This window comes from Heliconius melpomene, chromosome 21 (genome assembly GCF_056956725.1).
Source record: "Heliconius melpomene rosina isolate 202511_hmr_F chromosome 21, ASM5695672v1, whole genome shotgun sequence".
Classification (NCBI taxonomy): domain Eukaryota; kingdom Metazoa; phylum Arthropoda; class Insecta; order Lepidoptera; family Nymphalidae; genus Heliconius; species Heliconius melpomene.
The window spans coordinates 4,448,572-4,469,069 of record NC_140409.1 but is presented as its reverse complement, the minus strand read 5'-3'; the positions used below and the strand labels follow the sequence as shown (position 1 = coordinate 4,469,069).

General features: G+C 31.5%; 1 protein-coding gene across 1 annotated transcript in view; it reads right to left on the bottom strand.

Moving 5' to 3' along the window:
* The window catches only part of ftz-f1 (ftz transcription factor 1), a 53,490-nt gene extending 33,984 nt beyond the window's left edge, over positions 1-19,506 (bottom strand). Inside the window, exon 1 of the mRNA XM_085205663.1 lies at positions 19,130-19,506. Coding sequence (XP_085061789.1) covers positions 19,130-19,310 — 181 coding nt within the window. The 5' untranslated portion in view covers positions 19,311-19,506. The remainder of the gene's footprint in view (positions 1-19,129) is intronic.
* Positions 19,507-20,498: the final 992 nt, after the last annotated feature.

Here is a 20,498-nt window from a genome sequence, read left to right as displayed (position 1 = left end):
TTTGGATTTAATAGAACAGTGCAAAAAATTGTGTTTGAATAAGAAGAAATTAAAGATAGATAGATAAAAGATGTAGATGCAGTAACATCGTTGAATCACACCGCAATATGAGATGTTGAAAATTCAAAGAAAAGCTCTGCTCGCAAACTTTGAAATATATATTTTCTAAAGAAATTACGTAATGGTATTCGTATATTTTTAAAAGAATCAATAGGAATGGCACGAGGACAACACAGCTGTTCGTTGTATTGTGCCATTATTTCCATCTAACGTTCAAATTTACTAAAGAAAATCAGCTAATTCTTAAGAATATTTAAAAATTTTATCATTATTGAACTAAATATTAGTTCGATGATTAATTAAATATCTAAAATAATATGCAATTTTTTCATTGTAAGAAGTTAAATTTCTATTTCTTAAATATCTGTATATATTTTGATGCGTATTTAATAAGGAACCTACCAAATGACTAATTTAGAGTTGATAACAAGCACAGTAGCATTTCCGATAGATAACACACAAATACATAATATCCAAAATAACGCAATAATACAATGGCTGTCTCCACAAGTACAACTTGTAGTGTATTTGTATTAAATTCAGGTGATTTTTTATCTTAGAAAATATTGTCAATACTTTTCCCCGGCTAGTCTTGCGTAATTTTCACATCTATTTTGAAAATATAATTAAAAATAATATTTCATGAATAAATAGTGTATTGAAAACATCAATAAATATTCTAACATCCTAAAACTCTATCTAAAGAAATAATTTCTCGAAGTTTAATAACGTTTCTCAAGGTCTTGTTTGTGTTAATAATATAAGAAACACTTTTGTCAAGGTTCACAATATTGCGTAGAGATGAAAGGAAACAAACAATTTTAATAGAATAGAATTGCTTGACATAGATACTGATATGACACTGAAAAATGATTATATTTTTACAATACAAACAATATTATAAATTAATATCTCTAAAATTTACTATCCAATTAAATATAAAATATTTTAGTTTTTCGTTAGCAATTAGACTATTAGAAAATCATTCAATATAGTTAAATTACAAAAAACATTATATAGATAGATAGATATAGATTATATATATGTACACTCAAAATTAAAAAAGGCCTTTTGAGATATTCGAATGATGAAGACGACGAACTTACTACCCATGAAATTAAATTAGCATCACAATCGAATAAAGAGTATATATTATTTTTTTATTACGCATCTGATATGGGATAGCAGCCAGTAATCAACAACAAAACCTTTGGGGAGCGATGGGAAAGAGAATTATCTAATATATTTCATCTTTGGAATTGATATACTGTCTTAATTGCCCTTGGCATATAGGAAAAACATCAATCGATAGATAGTCAAGAAATGGTCTTCGTATATTTCGATAATAAGAATAAACACAAACTAAATTCTTATTGATTAATATTTTAATTTCCTCGCTCTAGCACCAAGGCAAAACCCGGCATTGAGTTCCACCACTCAATATGCAATGCCTCGAAAAATTCTGCGGTAAGTGGGGAACGGAGTGTTTTAACACTAGGTTCCCTCTGCCTACTTTGCTGTACGCGGGATACAGCAGGTTAAAGCTGATAAAAAAAGATAATAAAAAGGAATAAATACGAAATAACCCACATTCATATATATATATATATTTATATACGTGTGATACTTTAGGATACGGATGCGAAAGTTAAAAATCCAATGAGTCACAAATGTCGCAGGAACAAAGTGACGGTATTTCATTTAAACCATTTATGTCGACATTTGCAAGCTCTCGCGCAAGCAATTTAACTTCATCTGGAATTCCCCACTATGTTAATTGAATAAAAATACAGTTTCTTATATATAAAACATTCTAATTGTCTTTTATATACTAAATGACATATTTCGATAGAATATTTTTGTAAATAAAGCAAATATTATTATTTAGAGGTCAGCAAACGCGACAGATTGCGGGTACGATTCGAGGGAAATGAAACATTACAAATTTGGTAACGAGGCAAAACGCGGCGTTGTACTCCGATACTGAATGCCTACTCACGCAATGACTCCAGAAATCGTCAGAATGTGAGGAAAGGAAATGTCTTAATGGGAACGGAGTGTCTTAACACGAGGCTCCCGATTTCCCTGTGCCTACACTGCTATGTGGTAGACAACAAACCCGAAATAGAATAGGCACCTACTAGACATTTAAATAACATAATAAAATTAAGTGCATTCAATATAATGAGTGATCATTAATTATAACACAGCAATGTTAATATTGATCCATTTTCAAGAACGCAGCGGCCTCGACACAGTTGTCTGCGGAATACTATCTGTATTTTCCTTAAGCAATAATACCTCGGTGTACTTATTTTCTCTTAACCATTCTCATTATTAATAAAATAATATTAAAAAATCAGCTTCATGCAGAGTACGCTGAGGGAACCTAGTGATAAGAGGATATTACGTTCCCCATATTAGCATAATTAATATTTCAAATTGATGTGTCAAACCAGATTCATAGCAAATGTTGACAGCACTTTTTTTTTACGATCTACTGATGTAATCTAAATTTCACTTATTTTTATATGTAACAACTAATGCAAGTTATTTTTATGAAAAAATATTATACAGAGACTAAAACGCGACAGGTCGTGGGTTCGGTTCGCACTCGAGGAAAATTAAATATTTTAATTTTTTCGCTTTAGTAACGAGTTGAAGCGCGACGTTGGGTTTCGCTACTCTACAGGCAATGCCTTCAGAATTTGGCGGAAAATGGGGAGGAGGGGTGTTTAATGGGAACCGAGTGTCTTAACATGACGTTCCCTCTGAGTATCCGGCAATCGTGAAGCAAAAAAAAAATCATAGATACCATAGAATATAGGGGCGGCTACAGCAGTGTAATGGAGCAGTCTAACATCCTTTCAGGATTCCAATCCCACGAATGAACCAAAATAATTTTTCCTACTCTAATAAGAAAAAGCGCACGTCGAGTTCCACCACTATCCACGAAAAGTTGGGCACGTGGTATCTTACCTAGGTGTTCTCTGTGTTATCTATAGCTATATGTGGGACTGAGTCTAAAAAATATGATATGTAAAGACTTCTTTGGGTTTCTTCTTGGGGGGGACGTTCAAATAAAAAAAGAATCATCAAAATCAGCTGATAACCTCCTTACGGAAGTCAGTTAAAAAATCAAATAGAGAAGATTCAATAAAAATGGTTTTTATTAGAATTTTTAAATGTGTTTATTAACCTATATTTAACAATAGAGTAGAACAATAGAGTACATTTTTTTATGTATGTCATTGCAACCGAAGCAAAAAATCATAATATAAGTTTCAATTTATACATAAGCATAAAATTATTACTGAACTAGATTATCTCTAGTTAAATTTCTACCAGGTGGACGACAACTAGTTGCTCAAATGTTACAGTCCAAAATGATAATAATTAGCTATATTATATAACAACAAAATTTTGTTATATCATTAAAAATTATATAAACAACAAGAGCTGAAATAACTTGTGAAATAGTGACGTGTGTATAGTAAAATAAATATAATGCTAAAAAATTTATACGAAACATTCTTTAAAATTATTATAAGTATTTGTCGACTTCCAGGGTTTAGATATATGGGTCAAGTTCACGAAACTGGGTCAGGGGAAATTCAACAAGTGGCAGCTAAACGGTCATTCCTGAACGGATATTTGTGGAACATCATTTAAAATAATTTCTTATATATTTATATTGACAGCTTATATTGAAACTGATGATCTCGAGGAAATTTGTCATAATATATTAAAAATATAGTTATAATACATACATTATGTATGTCACATATAATAGCAAAAGATTAGGAGCACAGCGTCTATCCTTTCATACAGCACTATTGAAATCAATATGAATGCACTGGAAAAATATTATTTGTTCATTTAATTCGTTACCAGAAAGAAAAAGACTAAGAAAGTATATAGTAATAATACTATATACTACTAGTACTAGCACCAAAACGTAACTACTACATACAAAATTGCATCACTGCAGTTTATAATAAATCTCGTTTACTGATGAAAAACGGAAAATTTAACGTAGATTCTCGGTAATTGGGTCGGGCAGGTCAAGATCAAAACGGAAAATGGGTCAAAGGGATTCACATTCATACCCAGAAGCGCAACGGAGTGTGGGGCAGGGAGGGGGTGGTGACACGGTGCCCTTGCCCCGCGCTCGACGTCGCAAGGCACAATCTTTTAATAAATATATATAAATATATATTTAATCAACGGATCTATTTACGTAAGACAAAATTGAGACTATTTGTCTATTTTTGTATTAATTGTTTTTTTATGATTACATTGAAGTTAAGACGCCATATTAACAAAACATAAACATTGTAACAGAAAATCTTGCTCACTTTTTCTGTTATAATTTTAAATTGAATTGAATCAATAGACATAACATTTTATTTTTATTAATCCAATTTTAAATTGTGTAAAAATAATAAATAATAAATAAGTAATTTTCTTTTCTAAATGTTGAATAACACCTGGTTTTACTCGGATAGTATGTACATGATATGTCTCAGAGGTGCATTTAATAACTTACGTGTATCCATATGTGAACACATATGAAGTAATGTATATTATTAATATAAAAACACTACACTCGTATATCCATATACGACTACAAGTAGGCCAAGTTCACACAATCCAGGGCAGAGGATAACAGAGTTGCAGTTGACATTAATTTTATGTAGGTTGCACATGTTTATATCTCATATATTTATCCAGTGTAGTTATGTCAAGAAATGATAATAATTATTACGACAATTAATAATATAATACAAGTTAAAAATAGATCGGCTTACGTTGTTCTATTTGAAAAAAACCTTGTGATATATTGCAACAATTTTAACTTTAACCGGGTTGTTTTCGTAGTAAGTAAATGGAGTTAATTATAATTAAACTAATATATTTGGTAGCCTAAATTCCTTATTAACGAAGTATTGAAGTGATATTATCGTTGTGTTGTTGCATATATATATATAAAATCGAAAGGTCACTCACTCATCACGAAATCTCAGAAACTACAAGTGCTAGGAATCTCAAATTTTGCATAGGAGTTACTTATAGGACGTAGGTGCTCGCTAAGACGGGAATTTGCAATATTCGACTTCTAAGGGGTTGTTTTTGGGGTCGAAAGTTTGTATGAAACTTCGTTACTACAAATGCTAGGAGTCACAAATTTTGCATAGACGTCATTAGGACGTAGTCATGGAGACAGAAATTAATAATAACACAGTTCAAGCGGGTGAAACCGCGAGCGGGCCGCTAGTATATATATATAAATATGAAACGCATATAGGTACATTTACTAGTAGAATCAAGAGCGAGATGAATAGATAAATATATGTTTTGAAAATATTCCGAGAGGCTCGATTCGAACGAGCGGGTAAGTAGGCGAAGGTCAGACGCCATTGTAGTCGGCGTCGAGTGACGTTACACCTAGAGATAAGCTGCGCTCGAGCGTCGATGCCTGAAGTAATTGGAAATGTCTAATGTATCTAAAACATTATCGAAATTCGTAATGGTCACCTAAATAAAGAGACTAGTAAAATTTTAATATTTTAAAAAACTCCTAATGAAAAATTTCACTACCTCGTATTGGCAAAGTGATTATACCTGTTAAAATAGTAATCCGATTTTCATAAAACATAGTTAAGAACTACTGCGATGAATAAGGCTTTTGTTTAAAGAAAACCGTATTTAAATCGTTCCTTTAGCTCAAGAGCTACAGAGATGTACGGTGAGCTACGGTGCGGAGCTACGGTGCCACAGAGAGGCAGACAAACACGTCAAACTTGACACCTGCCTTTTAGCGTCGGTGGTTAAAAGAACAATAAAGGCATAATTTTCAATATCAATTTTGATATTATTATATTATCACAAAAGCAGGATTGCATTCCGTGAATACTGTAAAGCATATCCTAACAACACCAATCATTTCCACATAACTAAAAAGTATAATTAACGTATATTTATTAGTGTAGTGTTGCAATTCTTTTAACCGCTTCGTAATTGTATTATTGCTTAAAAGTCAAGTTTGAATATAATTCTATGAAGGAAACAATATAACTGCAAAAAGCAACTTTTATATGTTCACACAGTTAAAATAACAAGTTGCGACACACCATGTGTACAATGAGCGTAGGAATTATTTGTATGAAATTAGCAAACAATAAGAAACGATTATTATTATTATTATTATTTGACTGGCAGTCAAAGTCAGTCGCTGTGCTAAATATTTAGCTATAACAGCTAAACGTTTTGGTAAATTTTTTAACTTATTGCAAAATTTAAATCGCGGCGGAAGACCGCATCTACATTTTCTAAATTATACAGGGAGCAAATATATTGCGAATAATCACCACCTCAAACTTCACCGATTTATTAAAAAGGCAGTATATTAGGCAGGATTAGGTATACTAAATTTATATTTTTTTTTAGGTTCACGCTTTAACTGAGTTTGCACTCTCCGCCGAGGCATGGCGTGTTCATTGGTAATTGAATTCAAAAATTATCTTCACATAATTTTTCATTATAAATAACAAATATTTATAAATTAAATATTTTATTGTGATTAATGATACTACTGAAAATATATTTATATTAACATAATATTAATTCAGAATAAATGTCAATTAATTTCATTGCAGTTTTCAGCCTATCAGCAATAGCTGACGTGACAACATGGTATAAACTATTAAGGTTTATACCAGGTTTTTTTGGTATCTGAAACATATCGGTGACAACATAATACTTAGTTAATATTTGAATTTTTATCATTTATTTATTTTATGTTCGGACTTGACGTTAATTAATAACAAAATTAATAATATAAACAAAAATCTTAACAAGTAAATTTACCTAAAAATTAAAATCATTTTATATACCCGAATGCCTTAAGAGTTTTATATTAAAATTTTCGTGGCACTTACTTTTTCGGCACCTTGAAACATAAGGTCATTCGCGCAACAACAAATTTCGAACTTACATAGATTATAACTATGTATGCAACATACGGCTGACCACATAGCCTCCCCCCTACAAACTATTACTTAAATATATAACTATAGAGTTAAAATGAAACAGTCGATATACATTACGCTTTTACTTATAAAAATAAATATTGAAGTTGAAGAAAAACAACATTGGTCTTACAAATGGCATATCATTAAAATGATCACACAGACTTATGACACTGACATCGCAGTTGTTTTCCTCGACCTAGTCTGTTTGTGAGCCATCTAAGGAGAGCTATCGAGAGCAGGGCCACCGGGCTATTAAGGTGACGTTGTTAATTTTAATTAAACTATTTTTAATGTTTTCCTATCTATTATTCGATTATTCTTGGAAATATTTTGAAGGCAATAATGTCAAAAATATATAAATTATGTTCATGCTATTGCCACATAACATTTTTTTATAAAAAAATCATCTAAATTTATTTTCAAAAAATAAAAAAAAGCGAATTTCGAAACAACCACATGTAAGAAAACATTTACATTGACATACTATAAAGTTGATTATCATTGTAAATAAAAAACCTCTAAATACACCTAAATTTGTAATATACAAGTAATTGGAAAAAAATATGATGAAATATATTTGAATTATGACGTAATAGATTGACAAATTTATTATAATATTCTAATACGAGAATAATTTTAATAAAAAAACAACATAGATAGAGATAGAGAATATATAGTGTTCAAAAAGCTTTATCTAAGAGATATAAATAAATTTGAAATACACGAAAAGTACCAGCAAGTATCATAATGTTGCAACAATCCGAATCGAATTAATTACCTCGCAACTGAGCGTAGTATTAAAAAAGCGGTTTGCGCAAGAGTCGATCCACACCTTGACACAGATAGTGCTCAAACTGTCGTTTTGAATACACAAAAACCGGACGCTGCCTTCACTATTTTAAAACGAATTTTGTTTTACACTAATATATTCATTTGAGGTCGTCATGGCGCAGCGGCACTAACGGTTGTAGGTTCGATGCCCACTCGAGGAAGTCAAATATTTATTTACGTTTACATTTCCATTTTCTTCGCTCTGGTGTCGAGGTAAGCGCAGCGATGATTTCTGCCACTCAATGCCTCCAGGAATTTGACAGAAAGTGGGAAACGGACACTAGGTCCCCTCCGCCCACCCTTAAACCCTAGGTCCCTTCTGCCCCTTTTTTTTGTTATCGTTACGATATTCACTAAAAAAACGTAATATCAATATAAAATTTTTGCTACAAAGTAAATGTTTTTAAAAAATTGACTGAAAGTTTAGTTATCAATGTATAGATATTGTCTTTAAAATAAAATTGTAATTAGAACACGGCAACAATTCCGATGAATAAATAATTGTGCAGTTCAAGCGGGCGAAGCCGTGACACCGGCTCACTCGGCACGTGAATAAAAATATCGTTACGAAATCATTTTAATAATACAGTAGAACTAATCTTTTAAATTAAATTTAAATATCTTTAACCTTATATACACTAATGCATATACATAAAAAAAATATGTAAAATGTACGATGACATCATTATAATTATTTTTCTGACGTAATTAAAAAAAAACAAAATAAATAGTATTTAGATAAAGGTGTTAGTTAAGTAAATGGTGTCATTGACGTAATTACGCTACAAGTGCAGCAATTATTGATTACAAACTGGATCAGATGTGGTACAACTACAAGTGAATAATTGACTTACTTTCAATAATACAATTCTGTGATATACCTTATTTTACCATAATTTTACCGCCATTCCACATGCAATATCTCCAGAATTCGGAGGAAAAATGGGAAACGGATTGTCTCAACACTAAGTTCCCTCTGCCTACCCTGCTGTGTGCAGGATACATGGTTAAGCTAAAAATTAAAAAAAATAAAGAATTGTCAGGAAATATTGGCTGGTGGGCCGGTTGAATGGGCCGGGCCGGGCCTCCATGCCTTACTAATCCAGAAGAAGTATTATCTAGTACTTCCAAAGTATAAAATACTATAATTTTACACTTCTTTAAGTTCTTTGTTATTGAAAGAGTAGGTACGAATTATATTTATGTTATGTGTATGCTATTTTTTCCAAGACTTACGACGCTCCGGTTATTAAGCACTATTAATTGACAGTCACTATAAAGATGATGATGATGAAGAGAACGGAATAATTTAACCTAACAGAGGCGAATCGTGGAGCAGGGGCAGGAACGTGACTGTAAATGTGACAGGTTGTGGGTTCGATTCCCACTCGAGGAAAAGAAATATTTTATATATTCATTTCTGAGCTCCGGTGTCGAGGCGCGGCGTTGAGTTTCGAGACTCAACACGCAATGCTTCTAGAAACCGAAAAAAAAAATACTATAAACAGTATCAAGCACTAGTTTACTGCAGAACTAGAGAGTTTACTTTAGAAATAGAGTCAAAATCCGGTAATCAATATCTCTACGTAATATTTCAGTATAGCAAATGCAAAATTCGTTAGTTATTATCACGCCTGCTCGCAACGTGTGACTCATTTATATCAAAGAACCTCTCACGGCTCACTGTGACGCATGAACATTTCAGCTTTACTCTAAATCACGATGTAACCTACCTACTAGGTACTTATATAACAAATTTAATGATCTGAATCAATATAACAATTTTCAAATATTAGATTTTAAAAGCAATAATAAAATAAAGCGATCCCCAAATTTGTTAATCCCCAAATTCGCAATAGATTTATATCAATATTTTTTATCAATCGTGTGGAAATTGAATATTTATAAACAAGACTAGTGGACCCGAACGGGGCTACGCCCGCTTGAACTATACGAATATTTATTAAATATATTTATGAAATTATTTTCAGTTTTCAATAGAGAGATGTGTAAAGCAAGCTCATCTTGGGTGACGTTTTCTAAACAACAAACTTTGCAAATCGTTGCTTAGCAAAGGTCACATAGCAACGGTTGTTATTAACGTGGCAGAATAAATTGCATGTCAAATTAATAAGTATTTTAATATATTGGTCTATGCCGATAATATTACAAATATGAGAAAAAAGTATCGTATGTTCATCAAGAGACCCTCAAGTATCTCTATATGAGTATTTTATCACAATTAAATTAGCGGTTTGGCCCTGATTGCGGAAAAGACAGACAGACAGACAGACAGACAGAGTTACTTTCGATTCGATTTATGATATAGGTATGGATTAGTTAGAAACGAACTTTTAATTACAAAGTCTCAGGTACGTACCAGAATTTATACGTATTCCATAGTTAGAACCAAATGGAGTAACACGTGTATAGAGTTACGTAAACAATTCGTCGTTATTGAGCCCGCATCTCCTAATTTAAACGTGTTTTCCTGAGAAATGTAGCAAAGGTCTGTATTAAGATCCAACGAGTAGCTTTTGAGATACTTAAACAATTATTTTCCAAACAAACCAAATGCTTATATGATATTCGTGATTATTTTGCAAGAAAAATAATCACCTTTTTGTAAGAGGTAAAAATAATCCCACGGGCTCCACAGAGCCACGAAATATTACTAAGTATAGAACGACATGAAGCCTTACGAAGCAGTTACGTAGGAAGCTAGAAAGTTGTTTTTAGTACTCGGTATTCCAACAATACACTTGTTGGAAAAGAAATTACATATGTTAATAATTAGGTATTTTGAAATAAATATAAAAAGAAAAATCATTCTGAATTTCCCATTGACAATCAATAGCAAATTATTGATTCTTGCAAACGAAGCAAAATTATAAAACCTGAATTTTATTAAGAAAAAAATATCCGAGTTAAAACAAAATTCTTTGTAAAACACTATTATGTGTTAATTAATGATATTTTCTTTTGTCAAGACAGCCTTTGTTTCCGATGAGATATATTTAAATATTTTGTAATTCTGAGTGCAGTAAATTAGGAAATTTTCAGCATTGAAAGTATGTCGCAGTTGTTGGCACGGCATGTGTGTCAGGTCAACTGGGCTGGGCGTCACTTGAATTATTTTTATTGACACGATTTTCTTTTTAAATTGTCACATCCAAAAATATAGGAGAATTATGTTTGTGATAAGAATGTTGATGAAAGTATTTGTGTACATTTTACATTTTTTCCAAATACTCTATTTTTAAGAACCAATTGCACTGTATAGATATATACATCAGATTTTATAGATAGTATTTAAAAAAATAAAATATTATATATACTCGTATAAGCAAGATCCTCGTTCCCTCTAACTTCCCTACAGAGGATAAAACATATAATAGGTTTATACCTATGAAAAATATGTAATATTTATTATTAAAATGTGTAATCTTAATAAGACTGCCTTTATTAACATACATCGTAAAATAAAGTTATATTAAAAATAAACCACCTTTATATGCACATGTTTATATATTCTCAATATTTCTTTGTAAAAATGAGGTCATTTTAAATAAACATTTTGGGTCATGTTGTTAATAAAAATAAATAATGAATGTGTTTTCAATAAAAATGAAAGTAAACAACGAATGTCCTTTCAATTTTATTGCGAATTCATCAGAATGCTATTAAAATTAGTCCGAGTGTAGCGTTTATTGTTATTATAACATATAAATAAAACTACTTTAGTTAATAAATAAATATTTAGATTAAAATAATAAATAGTGGATAAGCACCTACCAATGTTTTTAGATAAAGCCTTGAATATAGTATAAGTATATAATAGATGCGTTTGAAATATTATTTATTAGTTTGTTTGGCCGAACTAATATTAGGAACGGATGAACTGAATTAGAGGGGTTCGACACTGCTATGTTACTATACTAGGTACTCGTATCATATAAAATTGGATAATGATAGGTGATTTATACTAAGTAAAGGTTAATCATTAAGTAAAATGAGCATATTGTAATGATGTGAAATGGCTGGATTTGGAAACGAAGGACTAAGAGGTCGTATGTAAGAGGTGTGACTGTAACGCGACGGTTGTTGGGTTCGATCCCCACTCGAGGAAGTGAAATATTCGCTCGCTCCGGTGTCGAGGCAATGCGCGGCGTTGAGTACTGCCACTCAACACGCAGTGCCTCCAGAATTCGGCAGAAAGTGTATCATCCTATAGGTTGTAGTCTATAGGTTTATATTAAAAAATAACAAAGGAAATAAGAGTACATTCTAAGCCCACTCCACTACATATAACAATATTTTTTAATAAACTAAAAAAAAATAATAAATAAAAACTTAGGTTTGACAATGACATATTAATCTAGTTACCAAAATAAAAACAATAATAAATACCTTTATTGTACTAAAAATAATATTTTTAATAGAGAATTTAAAGTTTAAAATGCTGTAACGAATAGATAAAGCAATAGAATAGGTAAAGATTATTAAACATTAGACATCGTGGATTAGCTGCATGCAAAATATTATGTAAGTAGCACCCTAAAACGGAAGATATTTAAACAAGAACGTGACCGAAGAGAACGGAAGAATATGACGAAACTTAAAATATATACGACATTAGGCAAAATGATATCTTAATTGTAAATACATTGCTGTTATCGATAGTATAAAGATGTTTTTTATTGATTTAAAATTTTTTTTTATTATTATTTTATGAAAGAATTGTATTTTACTTTTCAGTAATATTTATAATATGTAAACTGTTTATATATTTGTAATGATATTCATTTATATGAACACAATTTGTTTGTACGTAGTATGTATGTACTTGTGGACGATATAAGAGATAGCTGCTCTGCCGCGTAACTGGGTCACTAGGTCACAGACGAGGCCTGCTGATAGCAGAGAGTAGTCGTTTCCAAACTACATTGTTTAATACGGAAAAATCTTAGCGACTTTGTCATCTATCTGTAGATTTATAAAAATCACTATAGGTAATTACTTTGTAAATTTAATTCTATTTTTTTTAAGAATTTACCATCTTATATCTTTTTACATAAAAATTGAACAAATAATATAAAAGTAAATGCTGCCCACCTTCAATTCAAATTATTTTTTACTAGGTATGTATATTAATTTTATTCGAGCACATCAACCTTGCTCTACATTAAGTATTATAATTAAAAAATAAATAAAAAAAATAAAGTGTTTAATCGGTGACTCTCGATAAGGTTTTCATCGTTTAATGTATATATATAAAGAATGGGCAAAGTATACAATAGGCAAACGAGTGTGTGGGCTTGTTCGCCTCGTTCTTGTTAAACTAAATTGCTGCGTTGCTTAGCAATCTAGAATAAAAAAATTGATAAAGTGCGAATCGGATTTGACCACAGAGGGTCCCGTACCTACTTCATGATTTCATGAAAAAAAAAATATCCCGATCGACACAGTCCCGCTTTGCGTGGGAAATCTTTTTTAATTATTTTAATATTTTATTTAGACACTAACAACTTCAGAGAGAGGTATACGTAGAGTCTAAACACTTAACTGCCTCAATAATATACGTAAGCCAAAATTAATCTTAAACATTGTGCTGTTTTTCCACAAAAATCACACTATAAGTGTATAAGTAATAAAAGTTACGGATTATTAATATTTTTCTATGTTCCGCTTTTTTACTTAAAACATTTAAAAGTATCTTTTTTTCTCTCAAGATAAAATTTGGCAACGCTATTATAGGTTAAAGCAAAACAACTTGAAAATGTTGACAAACTTAAGTTGGGTTACAATACAACTTTAGTATGACAAGAAATATGAATATCTCATTTTATATGATATCCTATTAATATTATAAATGTGAAAATTTATTTATTTCAGACAACAATTACTGAACGGATTTGAAGGAAAGTTTACAGTAAATTTGCTTTTATATATCAGAATAAAACATAGGCTACAAATTATGTATCGATTTAATAATTTGGCTATATAAATTAAAGCGGGCGAAGTGGCGTTTGGGTAGCTAGTATTTCACTAGTCTTCTTCTATATATATTATATATTATCTATATATATAAAATCGAAAGGTCACTCACTCATCACGAATTCTCAGAAACTACAAGCAAGTGCTAGGAATCCCAAATTTTGCATAGGAGTTACTTACAGGACGTAAGTGCTCGCTAAGACGGGAATTTGCAATATTCGACTTCTAAGGGGTTGTTTTTGGGGTCGAAAGTTTGTATGAAACTTGGTTACTACAAATGCTAGGAGTCTCAAATTTTGCATAGACATCACTAGGACGTAGCCATGGAGACAGAAATTAATAATAACATAGTTCACGCGGGTGAAACCGCGCGCTGGCCGCTAGTATACTATAAATATAAAATAATAATGTTTTTTTATTGACATACATATGTATATCCACTACTTTCACTTTTGCCTATTGTTTTTTTTTTATTTAAACTGTAAGTTCTCACTTTTGCCATCTTTCGTAATTTAAGTTTCACGGAAACCATGCTATATGTTATTGATTATGCGGCTGCTTCGATATAAAATACAACAAAAGAAAACCTTATATTAATTATATAGAATGTGTTGATTTAGTTTTTCTGTTCCAAGTAATTGTAGGTATGAGGTCTAGGTCTAGGATATTTGATATTATTATTTATTATTAATTGCAGTTTGATTCCTCTACAGCAAGCGTCCACAGCGTATAGTTATAAGTTTATAAGTATGCACCTTTTATAAATTGTATTTTATCTTGACCTAGTCATTAAATTGGCACGGAACCCTCGGTGGACGATTGGTGCTTGTAGGATGCCTTTTAATATAATAAATAATATATATTGTTATTCTTGTCAAAGATGTTTTGTATTTCAATTCAGACATTCGTTTATTGCTATTTATTGTCAGTCAAAAACTAACATTCCAAATGAGAACAATATAGGAAAAGAAAATTCACTTCGTACCAATACTTGTTAACTAAAATCGGAACCAAATTTATTACCCCAACTTTAGCCTTAAGTTTTAGACACGTTTACACTTTAGTTTAACATACGTTTTTACAATAATAACGATCATATAAACAGGTTACCAGGAATTTATTAAATATGCGTGCACGAAATAAAAATAAACATGACTTTTCAATTGATTGTAGAAACTCATACAATTCAGAGAAATATCAATCATTTAAGCATCAAATAAGCGCAAATACAAGTATATACATAAATGATTCAAATAACAAAAAACATATTTAAAAAATAATGATACGCAACGCGTAATCATTGGTGTTAACTTATGTTCGTTTAAATATTTTTTTATTATATTTCGATGCAAATTTTAGTAAGTAAAATGTCTGGGATGGGCATAAGACTGTGGGCGTTGGGGGTCCGTGCCCACCCCACAATGTCCATTCATATGACCATGTCCGTAATCAACACAAAAAAAAACATACAACGTTGGGCTTCAAATAAACACGTTCGACATTTTAAATTGACAGTGATTTGTACACAACAATCTGCCTATCTGCCTCAAGAGTTGTGACGACATCTGATGATTAAGTAGTAAACTATTACGAAATAGCTTGGACTACAGCCGCTGCATCACTGGCGGGTATGGCGTGTTCCACTTGTCAATAATACATGTTAAAATTTCAAACGTTTAAGCATGGGTGTATCTAATGTAGGTGAAAATATAGTTTTCTTTTGTAAAATTAGCTTCACGCAATGTTCCGCATTAAGCTGGCAAAGCAGAGGGAACCTAATGCTAAGACAGTCTGATCCGCACTAAGGCCCATATTTATTCTCAAATCTGAGATCGATCTTGAGATTTAGTTTTCATTCATAGATATGTAATTCATACGGAATTCAACGCCGCGCTGTCTTGCTACCACGGCGCCTTAAATGATTAAAGAAAAATATTGTGAAAGAGAAATATTGTGTGATTTTGTCTGTACCTCGAAGTCGTTTCGCCTTCTTTTATACAGACGTTTCTTTTTGGCCTTTGTTTTTCAATTCGCTTATAATGTAAATTATGAAACACGTGAACTTAAAGTTAATTTCACGTTGAATCACATCAGTCACGTTGTGAAAGTTAATATAAACAAACGGAATACTCAGAATAAGGAGGCAAACATGCCACAATAAAATATAATAATAAAACATATGAGAAGTTGCTGTTTTTCGAGGAAGATCAATTACTTGATCAATATAGTATAGATATTATTCAAACAATTTTCAAAGTATTCATAATAATTGTAGGACATGGGCGATGGACCAAGAGGAACTGGGCAACGCAGTGTCTTAAAAATGTTAAGCTGATCAGCAAACAAGTACCAACATATCTTAGAAAAAAGAAATAATTATCGACATCTTTCGATTAATGGAGAAATGCAGTTTACAGGAAACAGTTATTAACATTTGTAATATCGACAAAAAGAATTGTTAAGGATATTCCTAATACACATTGAAAAGAATAGTTGTCACACTATAAAAGTACTAGGCAATACCTTGCGCCTTTTAACAATTAGCGTAAGAGATGCAGATTATTCTCATTGAAACATTCGCTCTATGTGCATGAGTTTCAATTCGCCATCTATACTAATATAATAAAGCGGAAGAGTTTGTTTGTTTGTTTGTTTGTTTGAACGCTAAGATCTCTGGATCTACTGGATCGATTTACTTTGTTTTTGTTTTGTATGAAAGCTGCATTCTTCAGAAGTGCTGTAGGCTATATAATATTACATTACACATATATACTAATATATTAAAATACTTTCTAATTCGACATGCAATTTATTCTGTCATGTTAATAACAACCGTCGTCGCTAGGCGACCGCGTTAGTTACCGCGTCATTTTGATATTCATCCTTATGAAAATAAATATAATAGTCACTTTTAGCATTGCATAGAGATTGAAATTATATTTCTATAGAAATTATGTTCTTATATTTCAAGCAGGCGTAGCCGCGTCCGGGTCCGCTAGTCTTTAAATAAAATGGTGGAAACTAAAACAACTTACTTAGTAATTTCTTTATTGATACGACACACAATAAACTGCCTACTTTAGGTTTTCAGTGCAAAAGGGGCCTAAAATCAATGTATTCGAAAATTACAAATAAATAATAATTTATTATAATTATTGTAATATTTATTGTTTAAGGTTATGAACCTTTTGCGGTCAGATTAACATTTTTAAACGTGGTCGTCTGTAGAAACTTGTATTCTAGATAAATATATGGTATAAAAGTCTAAATCAGTAGGTAGGCTTCACGCTGTATCCCGCACATAGAAGGGTAGGCAAAGGGGACCTGGGAACCTAGTAACAAGAACATTCCTATTCTGATACTTCCATTTCCCACTTTCCGCCGAATTCCTAAGCCGGCGTAATCATCAACGCCCTTGTTACCAGAGCCACAAAATGAAGTTATTAAATATTTCATTCTCCCGAGTGGGAATCGAATCTACAATCGCGATGCGCCCCTGAAAATGACGGCTTACCAAAATCAGTAGTTTAAAAGCAAAACGTAAATTTTTAATAAAGAAATAATTAAAATTACAATTTTCTTATTTTTTTCTATTAAATCTTTTTATAGTGACTGAAAGATCTATCTCAGTGGTAGTATTATGGCGAGCAATTGACAAACACTGACTGAAAATATTATATGCTTGCAGTTGCTTATGTCATTATTTTTTAGCTTCACCTTTTATCTCGGGCACGCTCGGAACGCCAGATTTAAAGAACCATACCATACTTTTATCTCGCACCTACACGAACTTGGACTTAGTGTTTAGACACCCGTTTCCATTCCCATCTGTTCCCCACTTTCCACCGAATTCTTGAGGCATTGCGTCCCACAAGACAGCGCTTTACATAGTCACCAGAGCGAGGAAATTAATTATTTTTATGTTTTTATTCATTATTTTTACGTATTTTAGTATTGAAATGGTTACGATGAATATATTTCTTAATTAATTTATTAATTAAATTAAAATACTCTAGTTACATCATTAAAATGTACAAAATGTAGAGCCGAAAGAACTTTATATTACCACATACAAGTTGCAGCGCCATCTAGTTCGCACAAGTCAGGTACTCATTATATATCATTCATACAGCCTGTACAACGTAATAAGGAACTGGAATCTAAACCAGCGTCGTTTGACGTCCCGATTTTTAGTCCTAAAGTTAATTAATTAAGTTCCCGCTTTTCGTGGACTAGTTCACGCACTATGATTTTTTTAGCCATACCCATATAACTGTTTGGTTTATACAGAATAAACCAAACAGTTATTATTATAAGTATAGTGACGTTTTACCATTAAAAAGCCATTTTATATTGATATTTAATACCTAATAACAAAATTTGGTAACGCTGATCCATACAATCATTTGATAATACGAATATTTTCTAATAATGTTACATCATAATGAAGAAGAATAGTAGCCATGTCCCCACATCCACATGTGAACGTTGTTTATAATATTAGAGCAATTACTTCACAGTACCAATACAAAGTACGGCCCCACTGCAGACCGCAGCCAGCTAGCGTGCCCTACTGACACCGAACGAAATCAAAATGCCGTCGAGCCACAGGTAGAATACAAAGTGACATCAATGTTGACGCATTACTTAACATTACTGAATATTAGTCACTTTTCAATTATTATTATTATTATATCCATAGATATTTCATAATAACGCAAGAGATAATTTAGTTTTGTTTAACGTAAAGTAAACGATTCTATAATATATTAAACTTTTTCACTCAGTTCGCTTCATTGTAGGATAGCGCGAAAAGCCAATGCGACGTTGCCACACCGTGCGATCGAGTAAACGAGCAGGTAGTCTTTTAGTCTCCACAAGTCCACAATGCATACAATGTAATTATTATACAACCAGCACTTGTCTCTTTTGAATATTACTATTCAAAAAAATATTATGAAGGCCTCATGTCTCTAAATTTGTGTTAAAAGAATCTAAGCAGAGTCTAATTCGATTTAGATTTGTCATGGAATTTCGAGACATGAAAATATGTATTATAAATAGACACGTATTTTACTTTTTATATTGATTTATAGAAAAATGTACTGAGAATATGGATACTTATATCCGGCTCGAGTTGGAATCGTCTATAAATACTTGTATACGTGACTAATAGTATGTAATTAGTAAAAGTAGATGGTACGCACCATTCGCTGGCTCAACATAAGATATCTTTATGTCCATCGCGATGCTCTCAGTCGGCTTGGGGTCCACGGCGCTCATCTCGTACTCCACGGCGCCGTCCAACACTATATCACTCTTGGCCTGGCTCGTGGAAGCGGCCAGACTCTGCGCAACACTCATTTTTGGAGAGTCTTCGTGCATCATTTACGTATAGTTGGGCGAAACAACTAACATTAGCTGCCCGCAATAATTGAAAAATTTCATCTACTTCGTTTAGGAAAATATTATATGTTAAAATTTGTACATATATACCATTAATTCCTTATAAAACACTAAATGTAGGTCTCTAGGCCACTTCACTTACACTTTGATATTCCGACATAACTCGGGTTCAATAGAGCTACCATACTCATGACTGACATTGAAATATGTCGGTAAAGGGCAGTGGGAAATTAACCCAATTTACAAATGTGTGTCATGGCCTATTTTTTTAAAAAAACTTATTCATTATTTTAATATTAATTATAGTATATCTTTATTTATTATAATATTATCAAAGCGAAAATCGAAAGTATATTGTAAAAATCTTTAAAAGTACTTCAATGGCTATTTAGTGAAAATATGTTTGTAGCTTAAAAAATATTTAAAATAGTGCAAAATGAATACATTTGCTTATGAATACGTTGTGTTGTGTAATAAATGACCGTTTCTATTGCACAATCCTTTCACAAGGGCTTCAAATGTAGGTCAATCTGTGCAAGTATGATTACAAAGTTTTACTACTAAATATTTATAAAACCTTTTTTCTTTAATTATGATTGAACTAAAAAAATATTTTTAACATGTTAATAATATTTAATGGTAAACTTTGACGATTTGTCAATTGTTTAATATTAAGAATCATATATTTGATTACAACATCCGGTGGATAGTGACGCCACCTAGTTTCAATGAAAATTAAGTACGTCGTTAAATGCTAACCTTGAGAATCGATTTGAGATTTTAAAACAGATGGCGCTTTCTATAAACTTGTGAGTTTTCCATTTACGTTTATGCTTTTATTCTACTTTTGATGATATTTATGTGATACAGCATATGAGCAGCCACTGAACTTATTGAGTGTTCATCATAAAAGTATTTTTTAATATGTTTTTAAGTAATTTATTTTGAAACATTTAATTTTTTTTTATTAATCATTATTGATTATGATATTATAATAATATTATACAGCTGAAAAGCTTATTTGCTTGAAGCCGCTAACGCTGAGATTAGAGCTTTTGATTTTTTTTGTTTTTGCGCAACTACTGGTTCTAATTAAACAAATCTTATTAAAATAATAAAAAAAATACAATAAGTTCCAATGCAACCAACCCCCTGTACCTGCACTGAGGC